At 30.0% G+C, this 23,955-nt stretch overlaps 1 protein-coding gene across 2 annotated transcripts in view; it reads right to left on the bottom strand.

The window, feature by feature from the left end:
- Positions 1-23,522, bottom strand: part of LOC119602513 (collagen alpha-1(IV) chain) — a 39,237-nt gene extending 15,715 nt beyond the window's left edge. Inside the window, exons 1-2 of one of the 2 annotated variants that reach the window (XM_037954080.1) lie at positions 23,408-23,522; positions 22,864-23,214 (exon numbers count right to left, since the gene is read on the bottom strand). In XM_037954080.1, the coding sequence (XP_037810008.1) occupies positions 22,864-22,995 (132 nt within the window). In that variant the 5' untranslated portion in view covers positions 22,996-23,214; positions 23,408-23,522. Of the gene's footprint in view, positions 1-22,863; positions 23,215-23,377 lie in introns of both variants that reach the window. The other variant, XM_037954079.1, reaches the window with a different exon arrangement.
- Positions 23,523-23,955: the final 433 nt, after the last annotated feature.

The following is a 23,955-nucleotide window of genomic DNA, read 5'->3' as shown; positions in this document are numbered from 1 at the left end:
TGAACTAGAACTGAACTGGAACTGAACTAGAACTGAACTAGAACTGAACTAGAACTGAACTAGAACTGAACTAGAACTGAACTAGAACTGAACTAGAACTGAACTAGAACTGAACTAGAACTGAACTAGAACTGAACTAGAACTGAACTAGAACTGAACTAGAACTGAACTAGAACTGAACTAGAACTGAACTAGAACTGAACTAGAACTGAACTAGAACTGAACTAGAACTGAACTAGAACTGAACTAGAACTGAACTAGAACTGAACTAGAACTGAACTAGAACTGTACTAGAACTGTACTAGAACTGAACTAGAACTGAACTAGAACTGAACTAGAACTGAACTAGAACTGAACTAGAACTGAACTAGAACTGTACTAGAACTGAACTAGAACTGAACTTGAACTGAACTACAGTGGAAATGAAAAAGAGGTTAACAAGAATTACTATAAAAATTTAATGTAGTACCCAAGTGATAATATGTATTAATTATGATTCTTAAATGTAAAAACCCCTTCGTAGGGTGCACCTTGGTTATACATACTATATCGAAAATCAGATAACAGCTGTTTTTTATTTTTTGCATAAATGCATTTTGTAAATAGAAATTGTTAATAATAATAATGAAAAGCTTTATTTTTAATCTAGAGCTGTAATGAAAGTGGGCGTGTGTGACATCATGCCTAGGATAGATCATATTTTACTATTGTTGACATCTGCACACACATAAAGTTTTTTGTTTTGCTCAATTTGCAAACATCAGATTGCATGTGATACTTTTCGTTGTTGTTGTTTTTTTATCACAGCATACTACATACATAGTTGCATATTTACGTATTTTTTATGCATCTTTGTTTTTTTCTTTCTTTACTTTTGTTGTTGTTGTCTTTTTTTTAATGAAGGCAAAATATTTTGACCTTAAACTATTAAAGACAATGATATCAAATGTCATCAAACAAAAACATTAGAAAATAAGTAAATTTTTTTTGTTTTTATTTATATTATTATTTTGTTAGGATGCATAACAAAAGTATAATGTAACTTCCATAAATAAATATCAAATTCTAGAAGAGAATAATAAAATATAAAGAAAAAAATATGGGGAATACTTGAGTAAAAGCTTGGGAATGTGTATGTGAGCATGGATCATGTGTAAATGCACTTAAAATTGTAACACTGACATACATTTAACGTTTTTTTGTTAAAGATCCAACATAAATATGAAACTATTTTTGCATATTCTTTTGGCGACATAAAAAACTTGGAAATATTTGAGTTATTTTTAATTATTATGACATTTTGTAGTATGTGTCAAGATTCTGAAAAAAGAGTGTTTTATTTGTTAATATGTTAGATGTTAAAGTAATCCCATGACCTAATAATTTTGTAGATTCTGACGATTTAGGGCAAATATAAATCACTGATATCATATGTATAATGATTCACCTATAATGTCGTTTTGGCAACACTGTTTTTTACCCCATTACACTCTTTACTCTTGTCAACATTTCCTAACGTTATTTTCACTGTTTATAATAAAAACAGAAACTACACCGAGTCTCGCCAAGTCTCTTTTTCAAAATAAAAGTATCCCTTTCAAAATATTATTGCAATTTTTTTTTTATTCGAATACAAACTTTTTAGATTTTGCTGTATTAACAAAATTACAACCCGGCATGCATGGTGTGCTGCATATGAGTTGTCTACATAAAAAATAAACATTGTGGTTTTTAAAATATTTTTTACTTGGGGCAGTCACAAATTGCTATAGTATGCCATTTTTTGTCTAAATTGGTTAGTGTTTAACTAATAAAAAAAAAAAAATCTGAAAAAAATATTGAATTATTTCAAGTGTCAAGTTCAAGGAAATTTAGTAATGCAGACATTCGTTAGGTAGTAAATCAATGTTTGGTATGAATGTTATAAAATTTAAACATTTTTTGTTAAGCTAAGCTTAATTTGTCTTTAATTCTCATATTAAATAATAAATTTTTGTTAACATAATTATATGGGTCAATTTGTTGCAATCGCAAATTGATTTCAAATTTCATTGATTAGAATATTTATTATTGAAATGTAAATGTTTTATTTCAGTTCCAGTTCTACTTTAGTATAGTTCTATTTCAGTTCTAGTTTAGTTCTAGTTCAGTTCTAGTTCAGTTCTAGTTCAGTTCTAGTTCAGTTCTAGTTCAGTTCTAGTTCAGTTCTAGTTCAGTTCTAGTTCAGTTCTAGTTCAGTTCTAGTTCATTTCTAGTCTTCTAGTCAGTTCTAGTTCAGTTCTAGTTCAGTCTAGTTCTAGTTCAGTTCTAGTTCAGTTCTAGTTCAGTTCTAGTTCAGTTCAGTTCTAGTTCAGTTCTAGTTCAGTTCTAGTTCAGTTCTAGTTCAGTTCTAGTTCAGTTCTAGTTCAGTTCTAGTTCAGTTCTAGTTCAGTTCTAGTTCAGTTCTAGTTCAGTTCTAGTTCAGTTCTAGTTCAGTTCTAGTTCAGTTCTAGTTCAGTTCTAGTTCAGTTCTAGTTCAGTTCTAGTTCAGTTCTAGTTCAGTTCTAGTTCAGTTCTAGTTCAGTTCTAGTTCAGTTCTAGTTCAGTTCTAGTTCAGTTCTAGTTCAGTTCTAGTTCAGTTCTAGTTCAGTTCTAGTTCAGTTCTAGTTCAGTTCTAGTTCAGTTCTAGTTCAGTTCTAGTTCAGTTCTAGTTCAGTTCTAGTTCAGTTCTAGTTCAGTTCTAGTTCAGTTCTAGTTCAGTTCTAGTTCAGTTCTAGTTCAGTTCTAGTTCAGTTCTAGTTCAGTTCTAGTTCAGTTCTAGTTCAGTTCTAGTTCAGTTCTAGTTCAGTTCTAGTTCAGTTCTAGTTCAGTTCTAGTTCAGTTCTAGTTCAGTTCTAGTTCAGTTCTAGTTCAGTTCTAGTTCAGTTCTAGTTCAGTTCTAGTTCAGTTCTAGTTCAGTTCAGTTTAGTTCAGTTCAGTTCTAGTTCAGTTCTAGTTCAGTTCTAGTTCAGTTCTAGTTCAGTTCTAGTCAGTTCTAGTTCAGTTCTAGTTCAGTTCTAGTTCAGTTCTAGTTCAGTTCTAGTTCAGTTCTAGTTCAGTTCTAGTTCAGTTCTAGTTCAGTTCTAGTTCAGTTCTAGTTCAGTATTCAGTTCTAGTTCAGTCTAGTTTCCAGTTATAGTTCAGTTCTAGTTCGTTCTAGTTCAGTCTAGTTCAGTTCTAGTTTCAGTTTCTAGTTCATTTCTAGTTCAGTTATGTTGTTCTAGTTCAGTTCTAGTTTCAGTTCTAGTTCAGTTTCTAGTTCAGTTTCTAGTTCGTTCTAGTTCAGTCTCTAGTTCCGTTCTAGTTTCAGTTCTAGTTTCAGTTCTAGTTCAGTTCTAGTTTCAGTTCTAGTTCAGTTCTTAGTTCAGTTCTAGTTCAGTTCTAGTTCAGTTCTAGTTCCAGTTCTAGTTTCAGGTTCTAGTTCAGTTCTAGTTCAGTTTGGTTCAGTTCTAGTTCAGTTCTAGTTCAGTTCTAGTTCTTCTAGTTCATTCTAGTTCTTTCTAGTTCAGTTCTAGTTCAGTTCTAGTTCAGTTCTAGGTTCAGTTTCTAGTTCAGTTACTAGTTCAGTTATAGTTCAGTTCTAGTTCAGTTCTAGTTCAGTCTAATTTCAGTTCTAATTCAGTTTCTAGTTCAGTTCTAGTTTAGTTCTAGTTCACTTATTAGTTCTAGTTCGCTGATTTTAATTCTTTATATGAAGAGAACCTGACACATTAATCTGTCAGTGGCTGTGAAGAGAATAATGACACTTTAAGCCATAAAGTTTAAGGTATTCCGTGACAGATCACTTAAATAACCCAAAAGCGGAAATGAAGCCATTTTAAATTTCAAGAACTTGTTCTTTTAACTGAACTGTTTGGGCATATCGAATAAATATTTAAGAGTTAGAAAGTTAATTTTACACTCTCCGGCTTTCTGTGAACAATATACAAAAGTCTAAAATTTATATTTCCTGTTTAAAAGCTAAAACTATGCAAAAATACATAAATTTTTCTGCTGAACAAAGTCGGCACACATATGGCTACAAAAAGAGGCATCACAAAATTTAAAACAGATAACCTCTTTGTCACCCTAAAATATTAAAGAAATGAAATTAAATGTTTAAAAAAACACTACAAACAGATTTATTCTTTGTATACGATAGACACACAAGTTCAAGTATCAAACACATTGACAAAACTCCCGCCAGAAATTAAAACAACAAAAAAAGAAATGGCGCTTGTATATAAAATAATAACAATTATTAAACAATAATTGAAGAAAAACAATTTCATGCAAAATTTATTAAAAATAATCAAAGATCTTCTTGAAACAGCATAAAAATAAACATTCTTTTAAAAGAAAATCATGTTGAACAAATTTATATACATCCGGGATTTCGGGTTTAAATATTTTTCAATAATAAACTGATAAAATGCCAAAGAAATTAAACAAAATAAAAATTAAAACAATAAATTATAGTTTAAGAATGACAAAAAACTATTAATCTCAAGAACGTTTTTTGCAAAATTACATCATATTCTAAAAGAAAAAAAAAAAAAAAAAGACAACTAATTAAAAAAAAACACTGTTTAATTATTTAGTTTAAAACTGACTTTTGATTTATTTATTTATATGCGTGTATTTATGAATTCTAACTGATAACCTCATTTTTTCAAGATTTTTCTAAAATGTTGTTAAATGTTAGGCTTGAAATGGAATAAAATGAATTTAAAAATGCGAGATTATATTAAAAGTAATAAAAAGGAACCTTGAGGATTGTATGGACTAAAAAAAGGAGTCACAAAGGTTAAAAATTCATTTGTTGCTTTTTTCCAAAATATAAATTTTATAGGTAGTTTTATTTTAAAAATTCTTTAATTTTAATCTCTAAATACCACCCACATTTTAAGAAATTGTTTTATTTTTACGCAACTCATTTGTATATGATTATTTCATTCGTATAGTTTCTGGGGTTTTCATCGTCATTATCATCATCACTATATTTTAGTTTAATTCTTATTTGTTGCCATTGGAGCATAGAGTAATTTCCGCATTATGTGTTTTTCTTTTTTGCCTTATGAAAATAATCAATTTGTAATTGCTTGTAAAGCCGTTTATTATCTTTTCTTTTATGCCATTATTCATCTGGATTTCTTTAAATACTCAATTAGTAGTGGTGAAGTTGTAAAAATAAAGATATATCGTATGGAGCAGTTCTGTAACTAATGAAAATAGTCTTGCAAATGTGCAAGGAATATAATGATACAAAGATCGGTATTGCAATTGTTACATCATTGCGACTTTGCAGCTCATTTCAGTTCTAGTTCAGTTCTGGCTCAGTTCTAGTTCAGTTCTAATTCAGTTCTAGTTCAGTTCTAGTTCAGTTCTAGTTCAGTTCTAGTTCAGTTCTAGTTCAGTTCTAGTTCAGTTCTAGTTCAGTTCTAGTTCAGTTCTAGTTCAGTTCTAGTTCAGTTCTAGTTCAGTTCTAGTTCAGTTCTAGTTCAGTTCTAGTTCAGTTCTAGTTCAGTTCTAGTTCAGTTCTAGTTCAGTTCTAGTTCAGTTCTAGTTCAGTTCTAGTTCAGTTCTAGTTCAGTTCTAGTTCAGTTCTAGTTCAGTTCTAGTTCAGTTCTAGTTCAGTTCTAGTTCTGTTCTAGTTCAGTTCTAGTTCAGTTCTAGTTCAGTTCTAGTTCAGTTCTAGTTCAGTTCTAGTTCAGTTCTAGTTCAGTTCTAGTTCAGTTCTAGTTCGGTTCTAGTTCAGTTCTAGTTCAGTTCTAGTTCAGTTCTAGTTCAGTTCTAGTTCAGTTCTAGTTCAGTTCTAGTTCAGTTCTAGTTCAGTTCTAGTTCAGTTCTAGTTCTGTTCTGTTCTGTTCTAGTTCAGTTCTAGTTCAGTTCTAGTTCAGTTCTAGTTCAGTTCTAGTTCAGTTCTAGTTCAGTTCTAGTTCAGTTCTAGTTCAGTTCTAGTTCAGTTCTAGTTCAGTTCTAGTTCAGTTCTAGTTCAGTTCTAGTTCAGTTCTAGTTCAGTTCTAGTTCAGTTCTAGTTCTGTTCTAGTTCAGTTCTAGTTCAGTTCTAGTTCAGTTCTAGTTCTAGTTCAGTTCTAGTTCAGTTCTAGTTCAGTTCTAGTTCAGTTCTAGTTCAGTTCTAGTTCAGTTCTAGTTCAGTTCTAGTTCAGTTCTAGTTCAGTTCTAGTACAGTTCTAGTTCAGTTCTAATTCAGTTCTAGTTCAGTTCTAGTTCATTTCTAGTTCAGTTCTAGTTTAGTTCTAGTTCAGTTCTAGTTCAGTTCTAGTTCAGTTCTAGTTCAGTTCTAGTTCAGTTCTAGTTCAGTTCTAGTTCAGTTCTAGTTCAGTTCTAGTTCAGTTCTAGTTCAGTTCTAGTTCAGTTCTAGTTCAGTTCTAGTTCAGTTCTAGTTCAGTTCTAGTTCAGTTCTAGTTCAGTTCTAATTCAGTTCTAGTTCAGTTCTAGTTCAGTTCTAGTTCAGTTCTAGTTCAGTTCTAGTTCAGTTCTAGTTCAGTTCTAGTTCAGTTCTAGTTCAGTTCTAGTTCAGTTCTAGTTCAGTTCTAGTTCAGTTCTAGTTCAGTTCTAGTTCAGTTCTAGTTCAGTTCTAGTTCAGTTCTAGTTCAGTTCTAGTTCAGTTCTAGTTCATTTCTAGTTCAGTTGTAGTTCAGTTCTAGTTTAATTGCTATTTTGCAATAGCAACTTAGCAACGTCACTAAATACGAAACTATTCTAATGTCTATCAAATCACAATATCAGACACTTGCACTATTATTGCAACACATTTTTTGAATCCCCTATTAACACCATCACCCCAAACATCAATCATGATTAATTGCCTTAGTGTTATTTTTTCCCATTTTCTCTCAATTTAATTTCATTTTTGTATAAAAATCAACAACATGCACTTTTTCTAAGAATCAGTTTTGTTCTTCAAAAAGAATTTGCAAATCAAAAACAAAAAAACTTAGAAGAATTAAACAAATAGCATGAATTCAAAAATTGGATCACACATGTTATTCTCCTGTTCCAAACTACAAACAAAAAAAAATAAAACAAACACAAAATTTTAGAACAGATTCCAAATCTTTACTCCGCTGACAGGCAACCACAATACTGAAATCATATGTATATATTTCCAAAAATTAAAAAAGGTAATAAAGAGAAAACCGATCTTGCAGCATGACATCATTTTTATGATTTTTTTGTTTTAATTTTTTTTTTTTTTTGCAAACAGATGTTGGTATCTATGAAACTGAACAAAAGTATAAAATCAAATGCATTTATTTCTTCTTTATTTTTTTTCCCTCAATTTTTATTTTATATGATGCATATCTAAGCATTTTTATGTAAATTAGTAAAAACATGAAACACGCAGGAAAAACTAAATAATTCTATTTAATATTTTGTAATTTTAAACGTTATAATAAAAAAAAATTGTCTGCTAATTTTTCAGAAAATTTATGGATTTTTGCATGTTTTCTATTTTTTTTATATATTTATTATTTGATAATAATCATATGTTCATATTAATATTTTTACTTAATTCATGTTATTTGTTGTATTTTTTTCTATTTCTTTCTTTTTCATTAACTACAATTTAGATTTTATACATATTATTGCAGGAATAGTGCATGACAAAAGTACACACATAACTTTATGATATTTATTTCCTTATATATTTTATTGCAAATTTAAAGAAAAGCAAATTCAATAGAGGAACATATGCTTGTCACAGAACTACTTCCAAGTTTGGAGATGATCAATTCTAGTTTAGAGGTTTCAACTTCAGTACAATTCAGTTCTAGTTCCATTTTAGTTCATTTCTAGTTCAGTTCTAGTTCCATTTTAGTTCATTTCTAGTTCAGTCTAGTTCAGTTCTAGTTCAGTTCTAGTTCAGTTCTAGTTCAGTTCTAGTTCAGTTCTAGTTCAGTTCTAGTTCAGTTCTAGTTCAGTTTCTAGTTCAGTTCTAGTTCAGTCTAGTTCAGTTCTAGTTCAGTTCTAGTTCAGTTCTAGTTCAGTTAGTAGTCAGTTCTAGTTCAGTTCTAGTTCAGTTCTAGTTCAGTTCTAGTTCAGTTCTAGTTCAGTTCTAGTTCAGTTCTAGTTCAGTTCTAGTTCAGTTCTAGTTCAGTTCTAGTTCAGTTCTAGTTCAGTTCTAGTTCAGTTCTAGTTCAGTTCTAGTTCAGTTCTAGTTCAGTTCTAGTTCAGTTCTAGTTCAGTTCTAGTTCAGTTCTAGTTCAGTTCTAGTTCAGTTCTAGTTCAGTTCTAGTTCAGTTCTAGTTCAGTTCTAGTTCAGTTCTAGTTCAGTTCTAGTTCAGTTCTAGTTCAGTTCTAGTTCAGTTCTAGTTCAGTTCTAGTTTCAGTTCTAGTTCAGTTCTAGTTCAGTTCTAGTTCAGTTCTAGTTCAGTTCTAGTTCAGTTCTAGTCAGTTCTAGTTCAGATCTAGTTCAGTTCTAGTAGTCTAGTTCTCTAGTTCAGTTCTAGTTCAGTCTAGTTCAGTTCTAGTTCAGGTCTAGTTCAGGTCTAGTTCAGTATTCAGTTCTAGTTCAGTTCTAGTTCAGTATCTAGTTCAAGTTCTAGTTCAGTTCTAGTTCAGTTCTAGTTCAGTTCTAGTTCAGTTCTAGTTCAGTTCTAGTTCAGTTCTAGTTCAGTTCTAGTTCAGTCTAGTTCAGTTCTAGTTCAGTTCTAGTTCAGTTCTAGTTCAGTTCTAGTTCAGTTCTAGTTCAGTTCTAGTTAGTTCTAGTTCAGTTCTAGTTCAGATTCTAGTTCAGTTCTAGTTCAGTTCTAGTTCAGTTCTAGTTCAGTTCTAGTTCAGTTCTAGTTCTAGTTCAGTTCTAGTTCAGTTCTAGTTCAGATCTAGTTCAGTTCTAGTTCAGTTCTAGTTCTGTTCTAGTTCAGTTCCAGTTCTAGTTCTAGTTCAGTTCTAGTTGAGTTCTACTTCAGTTCTAGTTCAGTTCTAGTTCAGTTCTACTTCAGTTCTAGTTCAGTTCTTCTTCAGTTCTAGTTCAGTTCTAGTTTAGTTCTAGTTCAGTTCTAGTTCCGTTCTAGTTCAGTTATAGTTCAGTTCTAGTTGAGTTCTACTTCAGTTCTAGTTCAGTTCTAGTTCAGTTCTAGTTCAGTTCTACTTCAGTTCTAGTTCAGTTCTTCTTCAGTTCTAGTTCAGTTCTAGTTTAGTTCTAGTTCAGTTCTAGTTCCGTTCTAGTTCAGTTATAGTTCAGTTCTACTTCAGTTCTACTTCAGTTTTACTTCAGTTCTACTTCAATACTAACTACTTCAGTTCTAGTTAGGTTCAAATGAAAGCAACTGAAAATTGTTAGATTTCTTAGATACATATTTTTGCTCACGACTGTATTCATTTAAAATTTCTAATCGTTTAACATTTCTATGCATTTTAATCATTTTAATAGAGATAATAATTTTTTTATGACATATTATTATTAATTGTAAAGTGAGCATTTATTGCGTGCACATAGAACATGTGCAGTTGTAACTAGTGCATCATTGTTAACAGTGTTGTCAATTAGCACCTTATTATATGTATTTGTAAATATTGAATTGAATATTTTACTGATAACACAATATGTGTAGTATTTTTTTGCAACATTGTTGTTAGAAATTAAACAAATTATGTTTCAACTTTAAACTTAAATGATTAATATTATGAAAAAAGCAACGAACGACTTTGTTTTGATTAAAATTAAAAAATTGATTTGAAAAAAAATGATTCTTTATAATTAAAATAATGTTAAAGCTCAACCGATCACCAAAAAACTAGACTTCATACCAGTTCTAGCTTGGTTCAATCCATTTAGTGTTAAATCTTTTCAAGGTCATGGTATATTGTTTAAAATATTACCATGTTAATTAGATTGTTTTTGCCAAATTTTAATTTTTTAATGGATGGTTTAAAAGATTTATTTAAATTATTAAAAAAAATTCTTGCAATTAAATAACTAACGCAGCATATGTTGTTCTTTATTTCTGTCTGAAATTTTAAAATTTATTTAGAAACTAAATATTCACATCATGCAGACAGACACATTAAAAAAAGTTTAAACGTAAATATAAACAAAACACCAAATAAAAGCAAACAAACCGCGAAGAAAACCATCATAATAATAAACTTTTGAAAGGGGAAAAAAAAGAGAAAAAGTAAACTATAAGAAATAAGGCAGAACAACTCCAAAAACCACTGCGCGCTGTAGTATAGAATCTGTAAACACATTACACCTCCTCAGTGAAAAGAAAAAGGAGTCTTCTATTTGAAGAAGAAAAACAATGCCTTTTTCATCAATGATCGGCATGGACAGATCAGCAGTGAAGAAGTTTAAAAGAATGCAGTATTCTAAGACTAAATGTAATACATACAAACCCACTGCTAAAAGATTTAAAGAAACTTAAATCGTCAACCATCATTTACTTAATAACCAGTTATGTAACTAGTCCTTTGTCTAATTACCATCCTCAGACTACTTTCAATAAAGAATCAATTCTTTATCAACTCGAAATGTTTAACTTTCAACAAACTCATAGTAATTTGCGCTAAAAACAAACATCGATCATATGAAAGAAGAAAATTCTAAATGCAACATATCAATATGATCTTAAATGTTTACATTATATGTATGTTCAACCAACAAAACCAACATGTGCAACATGAATCGACTTCTAATACTCCCTAATTGAGGAAGAACAACTTGCAGTTTGCTGCTGCTGCAGCATCCATAAACTATATAAAAATTAAAATGAATGAATATATAACTATAAGTAATGAATGATAAGAAAGAAATAACAACAATAACAAAAAAAAAATACTTGAGAATGCAATTTGTAAGATTAAGATAAAGTACACAAGACACATTATTTCATTTCGATTTATAAAGAAAAATTAAAATACATAAAACAATTCCTTTTTACTAATATTAACATATAAATAGAAATGCAACAACACACTTGTTGCTAAACAAGTAAGAGATATCTATTGACAGAGTTGTAGGTACTCTTCTTTTATAAAAGATCTTAAAACAAATGGCCGGCTATGTATGAATGATGAAAATTGTTCAAATTTTAATGAGAAAATAACTTTGAAAAAGAAAGAGTTTAATTTTTTCATAATATTAAAGAGAGTTTTTTCCATCATATTAAAGAGAAATCTAATTGAAAGAAAGTTTAAATAAATTATAAAACAAATTGAAACAAATTTAGCATTCTCTAGTTTTTTGTCTTAAGTTCAGTTCTACTTCAGTTCTTGTTCAGTTCTAGTTCGGTTCTAGTTCAGTTCTAGTTCAGTTCTAGTTCAGTTCTAGTTCAGTTCTAGTTCAGTTCTAGTTCAGTTCTAGTTCAGTTCTAGTTCAGTTCTAGTTCAGTTCTAGTTCAGTTCTAGTTCAGTTCTAGTTCAGTTCTAGTTCAGTTCTAGTTCAGTTCTAGTTCAGTTCTAGTTCAGTTCTAGTTCAGTTCTAGTTCATTTCTAGTTCAGTTCTAGTTTAGTTCTAGTTCAGTTCTAGTTCAGTTCTAGTTCAGTTCTAGTTCAGTTCTAGTTCAGTTCTAGTTCAGTTCTAGTTCAGTTCTAGTTCAGTTCTAGTTCAGTTCTAGTTCAGTTCTAGTTCAGTTCTAGTTCAGTTCTAGTTCAGTTCTAGTTCAGTTCTAGTTCAGTTCTAGTTCAGTTCTAGTTCAGTTCTAGTTCAGTTCTAGTTCAGTTCTACTTCAGTTCTGGTTCAGTTCTAGTTCAGTTCTAGTTCAATTCTAGTTCAGTTCTAGTTCTAGTTCTAGTTCAGTTCTAGTTCAGTTCTAGTTCAGTTCTAGTTCAGTTCTAGTTCAGTTCTAGTTCAGTTCTAGTTCAGTTCTAGTTCAGTTCTGTTCTAGTTCAGTTCTAGTTCAGTTCTAGTTCAGTTCTAGTTCAGTTCTAGTTCAGTTCTAGTTCAGTTCTAGTTCAGTTCTAGTTCAGTTCTCGTTCAGTTCTAGTTCAGTTCTAGTTCAGTTCTAGTTCAGTTCTAGTTCAGTTCTAGTTCAGTTCTAGTTCAGTTCTAGTTCAGTTCTAGTTCAGTTCTAGTTCAGTTCTAGTTCAGTTCTAGTTCAGTTCTAGTTCAGTTCTAGTTCAGTTCTAGTTCTAGTTCAGTTCTAGTTCAGTTCTAGTTCAGTTCTAGTTCAGTTCTAGTTCAGTTCTAGTTCAGTTCTAGTTCAGTTCTAGTTCAGTTCTAGTTCAGTTCTAGTTCAGTTCTAGTTCAGTTCTAGTTCAGTTCTAGTTCAGTTCTAGTGCAGTTCTAGTTCAGTTCTAGTGCAGTTCTAGTTCAGTTCTAGTTCAGATGTAGTTCAGTTCTAGTTCAGATGTAGTTCAGTTCTAGTTCAGTTCCAGTTCAGTTCTAGTTCAGTTCTAGTTCAGTTCTAGTTCAGTTCTAGTTCAGTTCTAGTTCAGTTCTAGTTCAGTTCTAGTTCAGTTCTAGTTCAGTTCTAGTTCAGTTCTAGTTCAGTTCTAGTTCAGTTCTAGTTCAGTTCTAGTTCAGTTCTAGTTCAGTTCTAGTTCAGTTCTAGTTCAGTTCTAGTTCAGTTCTAGTTCAGTTCTAGTTCAGTTCTAGTTCAGTTCTAGTTCAGTTCTAGTTCAGTTCTAGTTCAGTTCTAGTTCAGTTCTAGTTCACTTCTAGTTCAGTTCTAGTTCAGTTCTAGTTCAGTTCTAGTTCAGTTCTCGTTCAATAATTCTAGTAAATATCACTTACAAATTGAGAACATACTTAAGTTTATCATTATAAATGTATAGTAATACTACGATTCCATCTATTCCTTTTTATTTTTTATAAAATATACATATATTGAGGCACTGAATGAAAATTAACAAAGTTTACCTATACACTGTCAAAATTTTCTGGACAACATCTATGACTAAGATATTCAAAATCGAACCCGTTATTGAAAAGTGACAAATCTTTTTACACCCATAGAAACAATGAAGACATTAGAACCAATGATGAGATTAGTAGAATTTTGAATAAGGTTCACCATCCAATGAAACAGCTATTTTAGAGAGATTTTTTTCTGTGTATTTATTCAAATTTAATTTCATTATGACATAAATATGCTGATTATGAGAGTCGAATCGGTTTGATTTAAAGTAAAATTTAAAGGCATAATAATAAACTTTTGAAAGGGGAAAAAAAAGAGAAAAAGTAAACTATAAGAAATAAGGCAGAACAACTCCAAAAACCACTGCGCGCTGTAGTATAGAATCTGTAAACACATTACACCTCCTCAGTGAAAAGAAAAAGGAGTCTTCTATTTGAAGAAGAAAAACAATGCCTTTTTCATCAATGATCGGCATGGACAGATCAGCAGTGAAGAAGTTTAAAAGAATGCAGTATTCTAAGACTAAATGTAATACATACAAACCCACTGCTAAAAGATTTAAAGAAACTTAAATCGTCAACCATCATTTACTTAATAACCAGTTATGTAACTAGTCCTTTGTCTAATTACCATCCTCAGACTACTTTCAATAAAGAATCAATTCTTTATCAACTCGAAATGTTTAACTTTCAACAAACTCATAGTAATTTGCGCTAAAAACAAACATCGATCATATGAAAGAAGAAAATTCTAAATGCAACATATCAATATGATCTTAAATGTTTACATTATATGTATGTTCAACCAACAAAACCAACATGTGCAACATGAATCGACTTCTAATACTCCCTAATTGAGGAAGAACAACTTGCAGTTTGCTGCTGCTGCAGCATCCATAAACTATATAAAAATTAAAATGAATGAATATATAACTATAAGTAATGAATGATAAGAAAGAAATAACAACAATAACAAAAAAAAAATACTTGAGAATGCAATTTGTAAGATTAAGATAAAGTACACAAGACACATTATTTCATTTCGATTTATAAAGAAAAATTAAAATACATAAAACAATTCCTTTTTACTAATATTAACATATAAATAGAAATGCAACAACACACTTGTTGCTAAACAAGTAAGAGATATCTATTGACAGAGTTGTAGGTACTCTTCTTTTATAAAAGATCTTAAAACAAATGGCCGGCTATGTATGAATGATGAAAATTGTTCAAATTTTAATGAGAAAATAACTTTGAAAAAGAAAGAGTTTAATTTTTTCATAATATTAAAGAGAGTTTTTTCCATCATATTAAAGAGAAATCTAATTGAAAGAAAGTTTAAATAAATTATAAAACAAATTGAAACAAATTTAGCATTCTCTAGTTTTTTGTCTTAAGTTCAGTTCTACTTCAGTTCTTGTTCAGTTCTAGTTCGGTTCTAGTTCAGTTCTAGTTCAGTTCTAGTTCAGTTCTAGTTCAGTTCTAGTTCAGTTCTAGTTCAGTTCTAGTTCAGTTCTAGTTCAGTTCTAGTTCAGTTCTAGTTCAGTTCTAGTTCAGTTCTAGTTCAGTTCTAGTTCAGTTCTAGTTCAGTTCTAGTTCAGTTCTAGTTCAGTTCTAGTTCAGTTCTAGTTCATTTCTAGTTCAGTTCTAGTTTAGTTCTAGTTCAGTTCTAGTTCAGTTCTAGTTCAGTTCTAGTTCAGTTCTAGTTCAGTTCTAGTTCAGTTCTAGTTCAGTTCTAGTTCAGTTCTAGTTCAGTTCTAGTTCAGTTCTAGTTCAGTTCTAGTTCAGTTCTAGTTCAGTTCTAGTTCAGTTCTAGTTCAGTTCTAGTTCAGTTCTAGTTCAGTTCTAGTTCAGTTCTAGTTCAGTTCTAGTTCAGTTCTAGTTCAGTTCTAGTTCAGTTCTACTTCAGTTCTGGTTCAGTTCTAGTTCAGTTCTAGTTCAATTCTAGTTCAGTTCTAGTTCTAGTTCTAGTTCAGTTCTAGTTCAGTTCTAGTTCAGTTCTAGTTCAGTTCTAGTTCAGTTCTAGTTCAGTTCTAGTTCAGTTCTGTTCTAGTTCAGTTCTAGTTCAGTTCTAGTTCAGTTCTAGTTCAGTTCTAGTTCAGTTCTAGTTCAGTTCTAGTTCAGTTCTAGTTCAGTTCTCGTTCAGTTCTAGTTCAGTTCTAGTTCAGTTCTAGTTCAGTTCTAGTTCAGTTCTAGTTCAGTTCTAGTTCAGTTCTAGTTCAGTTCTAGTTCAGTTCTAGTTCAGTTCTAGTTCAGTTCTAGTTCAGTTCTAGTTCAGTTCTAGTTCTAGTTCAGTTCTAGTTCAGTTCTAGTTCAGTTCTAGTTCAGTTCTAGTTCAGTTCTAGTTCAGTTCTAGTTCAGTTCTAGTTCAGTTCTAGTTCAGTTCTAGTTCAGTTCTAGTTCAGTTCTAGTTCAGTTCTAGTGCAGTTCTAGTTCAGTTCTAGTGCAGTTCTAGTTCAGTTCTAGTTCAGATGTAGTTCAGTTCTAGTTCAGATGTAGTTCAGTTCTAGTTCAGTTCCAGTTCAGTTCTAGTTCAGTTCTAGTTCAGTTCTAGTTCAGTTCTAGTTCAGTTCTAGTTCAGTTCTAGTTCAGTTCTAGTTCAGTTCTAGTTCAGTTCTAGTTCAGTTCTAGTTCAGTTCTAGTTCAGTTCTAGTTCAGTTCTAGTTCAGTTCTAGTTCAGTTCTAGTTCAGTTCTAGTTCAGTTCTAGTTCAGTTCTAGTTCAGTTCTAGTTCAGTTCTAGTTCAGTTCTAGTTCAGTTCTAGTTCAGTTCTAGTTCAGTTCTAGTTCAGTTCTAGTTCACTTCTAGTTCAGTTCTAGTTCAGTTCTAGTTCAGTTCTAGTTCAGTTCTCGTTCAATAATTCTAGTAAATATCACTTACAAATTGAGAACATACTTAAGTTTATCATTATAAATGTATAGTAATACTACGATTCCATCTATTCCTTTTTATTTTTTATAAAATATACATATATTGAGGCACTGAATGAAAATTAACAAAGTTTACCTATACACTGTCAAAATTTTCTGGACAACATCTATGACTAAGATATTCAAAATCGAACCCGTTATTGAAAAGTGACAAATCTTTTTACACCCATAGAAACAATGAAGACATTAGAACCAATGATGAGATTAGTAGAATTTTGAATAAGGTTCACCATCCAATGAAACAGCTATTTTAGAGAGATTTTTTTCTGTGTATTTATTCAAATTTAATTTCATTATGACATAAATATGCTGATTATGAGAGTCGAATCGGTTTGATTTAAAGTAAAATTTAAAGGCATGCATCTATTTATTATTTCAGAAAAAATGTTGTCAAAAGGCTATCAACAAAATTTAGCAGTTGATGGATTTATTAAAGCAAATCATGACATATGTATGTATGTATTTGAAATGTTAACATTTATTAATTAAATTAAAAGTATATGTTCTACTTTTAAAATAAAAATAAACCATAGATTATAAATTAATAAGCTTGGAAAAAATGTGTTAGTTTTTCAGAAAAATTTCGACAAAATCTTATCAATTATAAAATAGTTTAATGGAAGGGAAGGAATGGAATAAAAATATTTGTTTTAAAGTTTTGGGTTTTCTTTCTCTAATATAAACTCTAATAAACTTTTGCTCTCAGTTCTTGTACCCACAAGATCTATAGAAGTAAAGACATTCAATTAACTACTCAGTTGATTATAAACTTTAAACAGTTGTGGGCAAAAAAATAAAACAATTTTTAAAATATACTTATATACATGTAAATTTTGCTATAATTTTTAACAAAACTTTTATGAACAACAAGTAATTTAATCCTTTTTTAGTAATAAGCACTTTTAAACTGAAGTGTAAGCCGTTTGATATTGTGGTCTTTAAAGACCAGTTAATAAAACACATAGAAAAAAGAAAGATTTTTTTGTCTCTCCAAAGCCAACGGTTTGAAAATTACGTGTTTGCAGTACTGGCGCAAAATAAAAATAGAGGGAAAAAATAAAAACCGCAAAAAAAGAAAAGTAGTGACAATGGCACATGAAAGAAATTGTAGAGAAAAAAATTTTACTATAATAACGGCAAAATTTAATTAAAACAAATAAAAATTCATTATCAAATGAGTTATTAAATAAAATATGGAAACTGGTTTTGTAATCTTAAAGAAAGAAAATTTTGTTTCTTAGTTTAATAACGCCCTAGAAAGAAGGAAAGTGAATTAAAACTAGTTCCGTAACTTTTACTAAGAGATACTTCTACTAAGTAATACTTTTTACGACAACGGACCGATCTTTAATATCTTATAGATATTTTATGGCTGGTTATCGAATTAGCTTTTGCAAACAAGTTTTGTTTTTTGTACCTTCAAAGAGGCGAATTAGAATTTACTTTTAGCAAGTGCTGAAAAAGAGCTTCTAAAGTTATACATTTAATGTGGTTCTATGAAATTGCTTCGTAATGTATTCAATAGAAGTAATTTGGATGGCAGTGAAATCAATAGTAGAGACTAAAGTCTGGACTATAATCTGTTCTGAATAGTTAAGCCAATACTACGACCTATGTACATGTAGTTTAGACAGTAGTCTGGTGTTATGACTAAAGTTAAAACTATAGTTGAGAAAACAGTTTTAACTATAGTTAAGACTATGGTCTGTATTATAGTCAAGACTGTAATCTGGATTTGATTGGACGAGGAATAGTCCTATAGACTAGACTATAAAACCTAATCTGTGGACTCACCTATAGATTAAACTATAGACTAGACTCTAGCCTAGACTGTACTCTAGATTATAGACTAGTATATTGACTAGATTATGGACTAAATTATAGACTATAGTTAAGTAGTCTGGACTATAGATTTGACTGGGCCAGACATGGTCCTATAGACTAGATTATAGACTGGATTATATACTAGATTATATACTAGATTATATACTAGACTATAGACTAGACTATAGACTAGACTATAGACTAGACTATAGACTAGACTATAGACTAGACTATAGACTAGACTATAGACTAGACTATAGACTAGACTATAGACTAGACTATAGACTAGACTATAGACTAGACTATAGACTAGACTATAGACTAGACTATAGACTAGACTATAGACTAGACTATAGACTAGACTATAGACTAGACTATAGACTAGACTATAGACTAGACTATAGACTAGACTATAGACTAGACTATAGACTAGACTATAGACTAGACTATAGACTAGACTATAGACTAGACTATAGACTAGACTATAGACTAGACTATAGACTAGACTATAGACTAGACTATAGACTAGACTATAGACTAGACTATAGACTAGACTATAGACTAGACTATAGACTAGACTATAGACTAGACTATAGACTAGACTATAGACTAGACTATAGACTAGACTATAGACTAGACTATAGACTAGACTATAGACTAGACTATAGACTAGACTATAGACTAGACTATAGACTAGACCTATATAGACTAGACTATAGACTAGACTATAGACTAGACTATAGACTAGACTACTAGACTAGACTATAGACTAGACTATAGACTAGGACTATAGACTAGACTATAGACTAGACTATAGACTAGACTATAGACTAGACTATAGACTAGACTATAGACTAGACTATAGACTAGAACTATAGACTAGACTATAGACTAGACTATAGACTAGACTATAGACTAGACTATAGACTAACTAGACTAGACTATAGACTAGACTATAGACTGGACTATAGACTAGACTATAGACTAGGACTATAGACTAGACTATAGACTAGACTATAGACTAGACTATAGACTAGACTATAGACTAGACTATAGACCTAGACTATAGACTAGACTATAGACTAGACTATAGACTAGACTATAGACTAGACTAGAACTAGACTTAGACTAGACTAGACTAGACTATAGACTAGACTATAGACTAGACTATAGACTAGACTATAGACTAGACTATAGACTAGACTATAGACTAGACTATAGACTAGACTATAGACTAGACTATAGACTAGACTATAGACTTGACTATAGACTAGACTATAGACTAGACTATAGACTTGACTATAGACTAGACTATAGACTAGACTATAGACTAGACTATAGACTAGACTATAGACTAGACTATAGACTAGACTATAGACTTGACTATAGACTCGACTATAGACTTGACTATAGACTAGACTATAGACTTGACTATAGACTAAACTAATGATCAGAGTAATTTTAAATATCTCGAAATTGTTTTAACTAATATATAAATTTTCAATATTCCTTGCTCTTTGTGTAATTTAATGAATCATTTAATGTAAAATACAAAGTTTTGATAAAAGTTTTCTTTATTTAAAATTTGCACTCATACAGGAAATTTAAGTTTGTTTTAAAAGTTCTTTGTTTAATTTTTAATTAATAATTGATATGCATGCATAGATTTAGAGAAGAAAAAAAAGTTTTAATTTAATAATTTTCTTTCTTTTTTTATAACAACAAAACGGAAACATGTGCCAATTTTTAACTGCATTATTGAAGGCTAATCAAATAAATATATTGTTGTTTTAAAATTAGAAATAAACAAATAGTTGTTGCCTACTTTTAAGCGTTACAACTACATACATATTTAGACAAATACATTAAAAAAAACCCTAAATTTATAACACAAAGGCTTAATTGAATTATTATCAAAGAAAAAAACTTAAACATATTTTATACATAAAAATGACAACCGGAAATGAACAAAATTATAAATAACATAAACTAAATTTATATAGAAAAGATTTTAAAAATTTCTTTAAATGTATTGTTAATATTTTATTTTGTTCAAAGGTTATCTTGTGAAACAAAAAAAAAATAACTTATTGACCTTTTTTTATTAAAAAAAAAAGTCTTTAATAATTTAGAATGTTTTGATAAGACTAGACATTTGTTTTTTGACAATTAAATATGGTGTTATATTTCTAAGATTTATATTTAATATTTAAGATTATTTAAGAACAAAACAGAAGTATTTTAAAATATTAATAAAGCATTTATAAAAATTTATTTTAGTAAAGTTTTATCTTTAAGGAAAGAGTCTTATAAATGACAACTTTGTTTTGTATATACATATTTTTTTGCTTTCTAAGTATTCCGGAAATATAATATATTCATGTTGGATCCATTCCATTTATTTCTTATTTACTTACATTACCAGTAAGTGCACTCACTCACTTATTCATACATTCATTCATTCATTCATTCTTTTCATTTACTTTAAAAGTTTAAACGTAAGTTTTTCTTTCTATCAAGTCTGTGTTTTATTTCTGTTAAACTTATGCTGATTATTTTACTTAAATTGACCCAATTTTTTTGTTTTCTTATTTTCTGTTTCAATTTGTTTATTATTATTTTTATTTTGTTTTGCATTTAAAATTATGTTTATGTTTTTTTTTATCAATTTTTATTATAATTAATTAAAAGTCTTAAGGGTTTATATATCTTTACTAAGAAAAACAAAAAAAAAGTTGTGATAAAAATTTTTAAAATTTAAATTTATAAAAAAAAATCTCTTAATTTTATTTCAAAAAAACTAAGAGAGCTTTAATTTATAACAAAACAAAGAGTATTGTTGTTATAATATTGTAAAGAGCGATATCAATTATTGTTATTTTAAAAGAGAGTGATAGAGAGCGAGTACAATTGAACATATTTTTAGAGCATTGTGTGTTTCTAGACTCTCTTATGTTTAGAAAATGTCTCTTAAATATTTAAAATTTGCAAGCTCTCTTTTAGCCATGTTTTTATAATATTTTTTTTTTTGCAATTTTTGTACTTATCCCCTGACTTGTGTAAGGAGGACATATTGTCACTTAACCTGTCAAATTTTGACATTAACAAATGTTCTTAATATTTTAAAAGAACTTGTTAGTTTTATTACAATCTTCTAGCAGTCTTTTAGATAAAATGAAACCTGTTTATTTAGACTAGTTCAAAAATCTGTTGCAGGAGGCCTAAAAGTGGGCTCTTCGATACCAAAATTACGCCCTATTGAAGCCACAAGTATGAATTACTTTGTACGCAATTTTAGACTCGGAACCAATTGCTTCTATTGTTGAGTTTAAGACTTAATATTCAAATAATACCAAATAATTCTCCTCTCGAGTCAAATAATCCCAAAACCCTAAGATTTATGACTTAAGAATGGAAGGACCATTATCACAGAGGATCATAGTTTGTCTAGGAGAAGTTATAGACTGATTTTTTGGGAAATAATATTTCAAATAATCCTCCTCTCAGTCAAATTATCCCAGATCTCGTTTATATTTGGTTTACAATAAGGTAGTTGTATAACTTAGATTTATGCCTTAAGAATGGAAGGACCATTATCACAGAGTTTCATATTTTGTCTAGGAGAAGTGATTGACCGATTTTTTAGAAAAATAACTTTCAAATAATCCTCCACTGAGTTATATTATCCCAAATCTCGCTTATACTTGGTCTACAATACGGCAGTTGGTTTTTTACTTAGATTTATGCCTTAAGAATGGTAGGACCATTATAACAGAGTTTCATAGATTGTTAAGGAGTAGTGGTTAACCGATATTTTAGAAAAATTATTTTCAAATAATCCTACACTGAGTCAAATTATCTCAAATCTCTCATATAGTTGGTTTACAATAGGGCAACAGGTGTTGATCTTAGATTTATGCCTTAAGAATCGAAGGACCATTAAGACAGAGTATTATAGTTTAACTGGAAAGAGTGACTGCTGATTTTTTGGAAAAATAACTTTCAAATAATCCTCCTCTGAGTCAAATTATACCAATTCTGCTATATTTGGTTAACAATAGGGCAGTTGGGTTTGCGCTTAGATTTATGACTTAAGAATCGAAGGTCCATTATTAGATATTATAATAGTTTGTCTGAGAGAACTGATTAACCGATTTTTTGAAAAGATAACTTTCAAATTTGCATATATTTGGTATACAATTGGGCAATTAGAGTTGAGCTTAGATGTAATCCTAAAGAATCGAAGGACCTTTATTACAGTTCGTCTGGGAAAAGTGATTGCTCAGTATTTGTAAAAATAACTTGTAAATATCTTCCTCTCGAGACATTTGGTTATCATATTTGGGTTATCATATGGCAGCAGGTTTGAGCTTATACTTGTTCCTAAGGAATCAAGGACCATTACTACAGAGTAATATTGTTTGTTTGGGAGAAGTGATTGCTGCATAACTTTCAAATAATACCATTCTCGAGTCAAATAGCCCTAAAACTAGATTATATTTGTTTTACAATAAGATTCGAAGGACCATTATCACAGAGTATGATTGTTTATTCGCAAGATCTAATGGTTTCGAGTTTGTTGTGAAAGAGTTCTTTTGTAATAACTTATGTTAGAAAACTAACGAAGTACTTTTAATAGAATTACATCATTTTGTAGAAGTGATGAAGTAATAACTTCCAAAAAAGTGAATAAAATCAAAATGAAATGATGATACCACATACCAAATATGTAACTAAGATCTTCTTAAAAAAGTAGCATTAAAATCACTTCCTTAAAATAACATATAAATCACTTCTGTGGAAGTCATTACAAAGCAATGAAGAAAAGAAGAAAGAAAATAATATTTCGATTCGACTAATTGCTTTCCGTGCTCATTTCTAAACAAAACCTTATAGTGAATTACACTTCTTTTTAGCCTCCTTGGAAGTTCTTTATGAAATTTTAATTTAAAAACTTAACATTTTATTACAGCAAATAAAAAAAATCATTTGCTGCCATTAAGTATTTGATTCGTTGAAAATTTTGTTTGCAACTGATAGATACTCTTTGTCCAGAATCAGAGGATTACAGTTTTTACATAATGTCTTTCTAAAAATTATGTTATATAATACAAATCTTCTCTTTTTTCAATAAATCAAAAAAAAAAAAAAAATATGTTTTAAACACTAATAATTCCAACAATAACAAAATTTTGAAACAACAAACATTTTAAACAAAAAATTCAAAATTTTCGTTTTTGTCCCATTTAATTTATTACCAAAAAAAAAAAAAAACAAAACTCACCTTAGCATCAGCAATATTTCCAAATAGAGCAAAAGTAAAAAGAATTACAACTACTGTTGGCAACAGTAGACCATGCCTCTTAGGGGCACACAAACCCGAGAGACCCAAAAGGCCTCTGGGTAATGGCAACATATTCCGCAAAACTAACGCGTATCCGCCACGAACAACAACAACTTTTTATAGTAAAACGACACTGGAACACGCACTACTTTGTTTTCCGTTTCTTTCGAAGATTTTGTGTTTTTTTCTTGTTAAAATTCAAAAAAATTATAATAGTACTTTTTTTCTTTTCTGATGGTAAAACATCAGAAAATTTGTTGGTAGGAGTAGAGCACTACCGTTTGTTTAACACTAAAAAAAATAAATAATAAAAAAAGAAAAATATTAAAAAACCGTTATATTTTTTTAAAAACGTCTTTTCAAAAAAAATTAACAAAATTTTATTAATTAAAAAAAAAACGAACAAAATAAAACTGTCTTAAAATTTCAAAAAAATGGAAATAAAAAAACTAACACAACTCGACGTTAAGCACTCGTAACATACACTGATTACAGATAGATTTTATTTATGTAGAAGACTAGTGGGTACGCAATACGATCGTCGTATACTCTCCCTACATGGAGATCGACAAACGTTCGAAGTGTTACTAAACATGAGGCCAGCAAAAGATTTTTCATGCTGCTCATATTTGCTAAATCAAACATTACGCCACTCACACTCTCTCACAGTCAGAGCCGAACATTGAAACGAGTGCACCACTACCAGCTCCAAATCCACCCATACTCTGGCAACTGATAAAGTCACTTTTTTTGTGTCAATGTATGTGTGTCTCTATGGTTCATGCCTTCCGTTCAAAATTTTCACTTTAAAACTGAATGAATTTCATGAAATGGAGTGGATGGGATGTGAGGATCTAGATTTATGTTAAAGAAAGAATGGAAACCCAAAAAAAAAAACATCTTTAAATCCACTAAAACGGATGAACATATAGAGCGTATGAGCTTTATTTTGAAATCGCTGAAAAATATTTAATGTTGTGGTAGTTGTTGTTTGTGTTAGATTAAAACCCTAAGAACAACTACAACATTAGT

Source organism: Lucilia sericata, unplaced genomic scaffold (assembly GCF_015586225.1).
Source record: "Lucilia sericata isolate MDLA Ls3-8-SP2 unplaced genomic scaffold, ASM1558622v1 Contig000235F_arrow, whole genome shotgun sequence".
NCBI lineage: Eukaryota > Metazoa > Arthropoda > Insecta > Diptera > Calliphoridae > Lucilia > Lucilia sericata.
The sequence above is the reverse complement of the archived record's forward strand: the minus strand, read 5'-3'. Positions and strand labels throughout refer to the sequence as shown.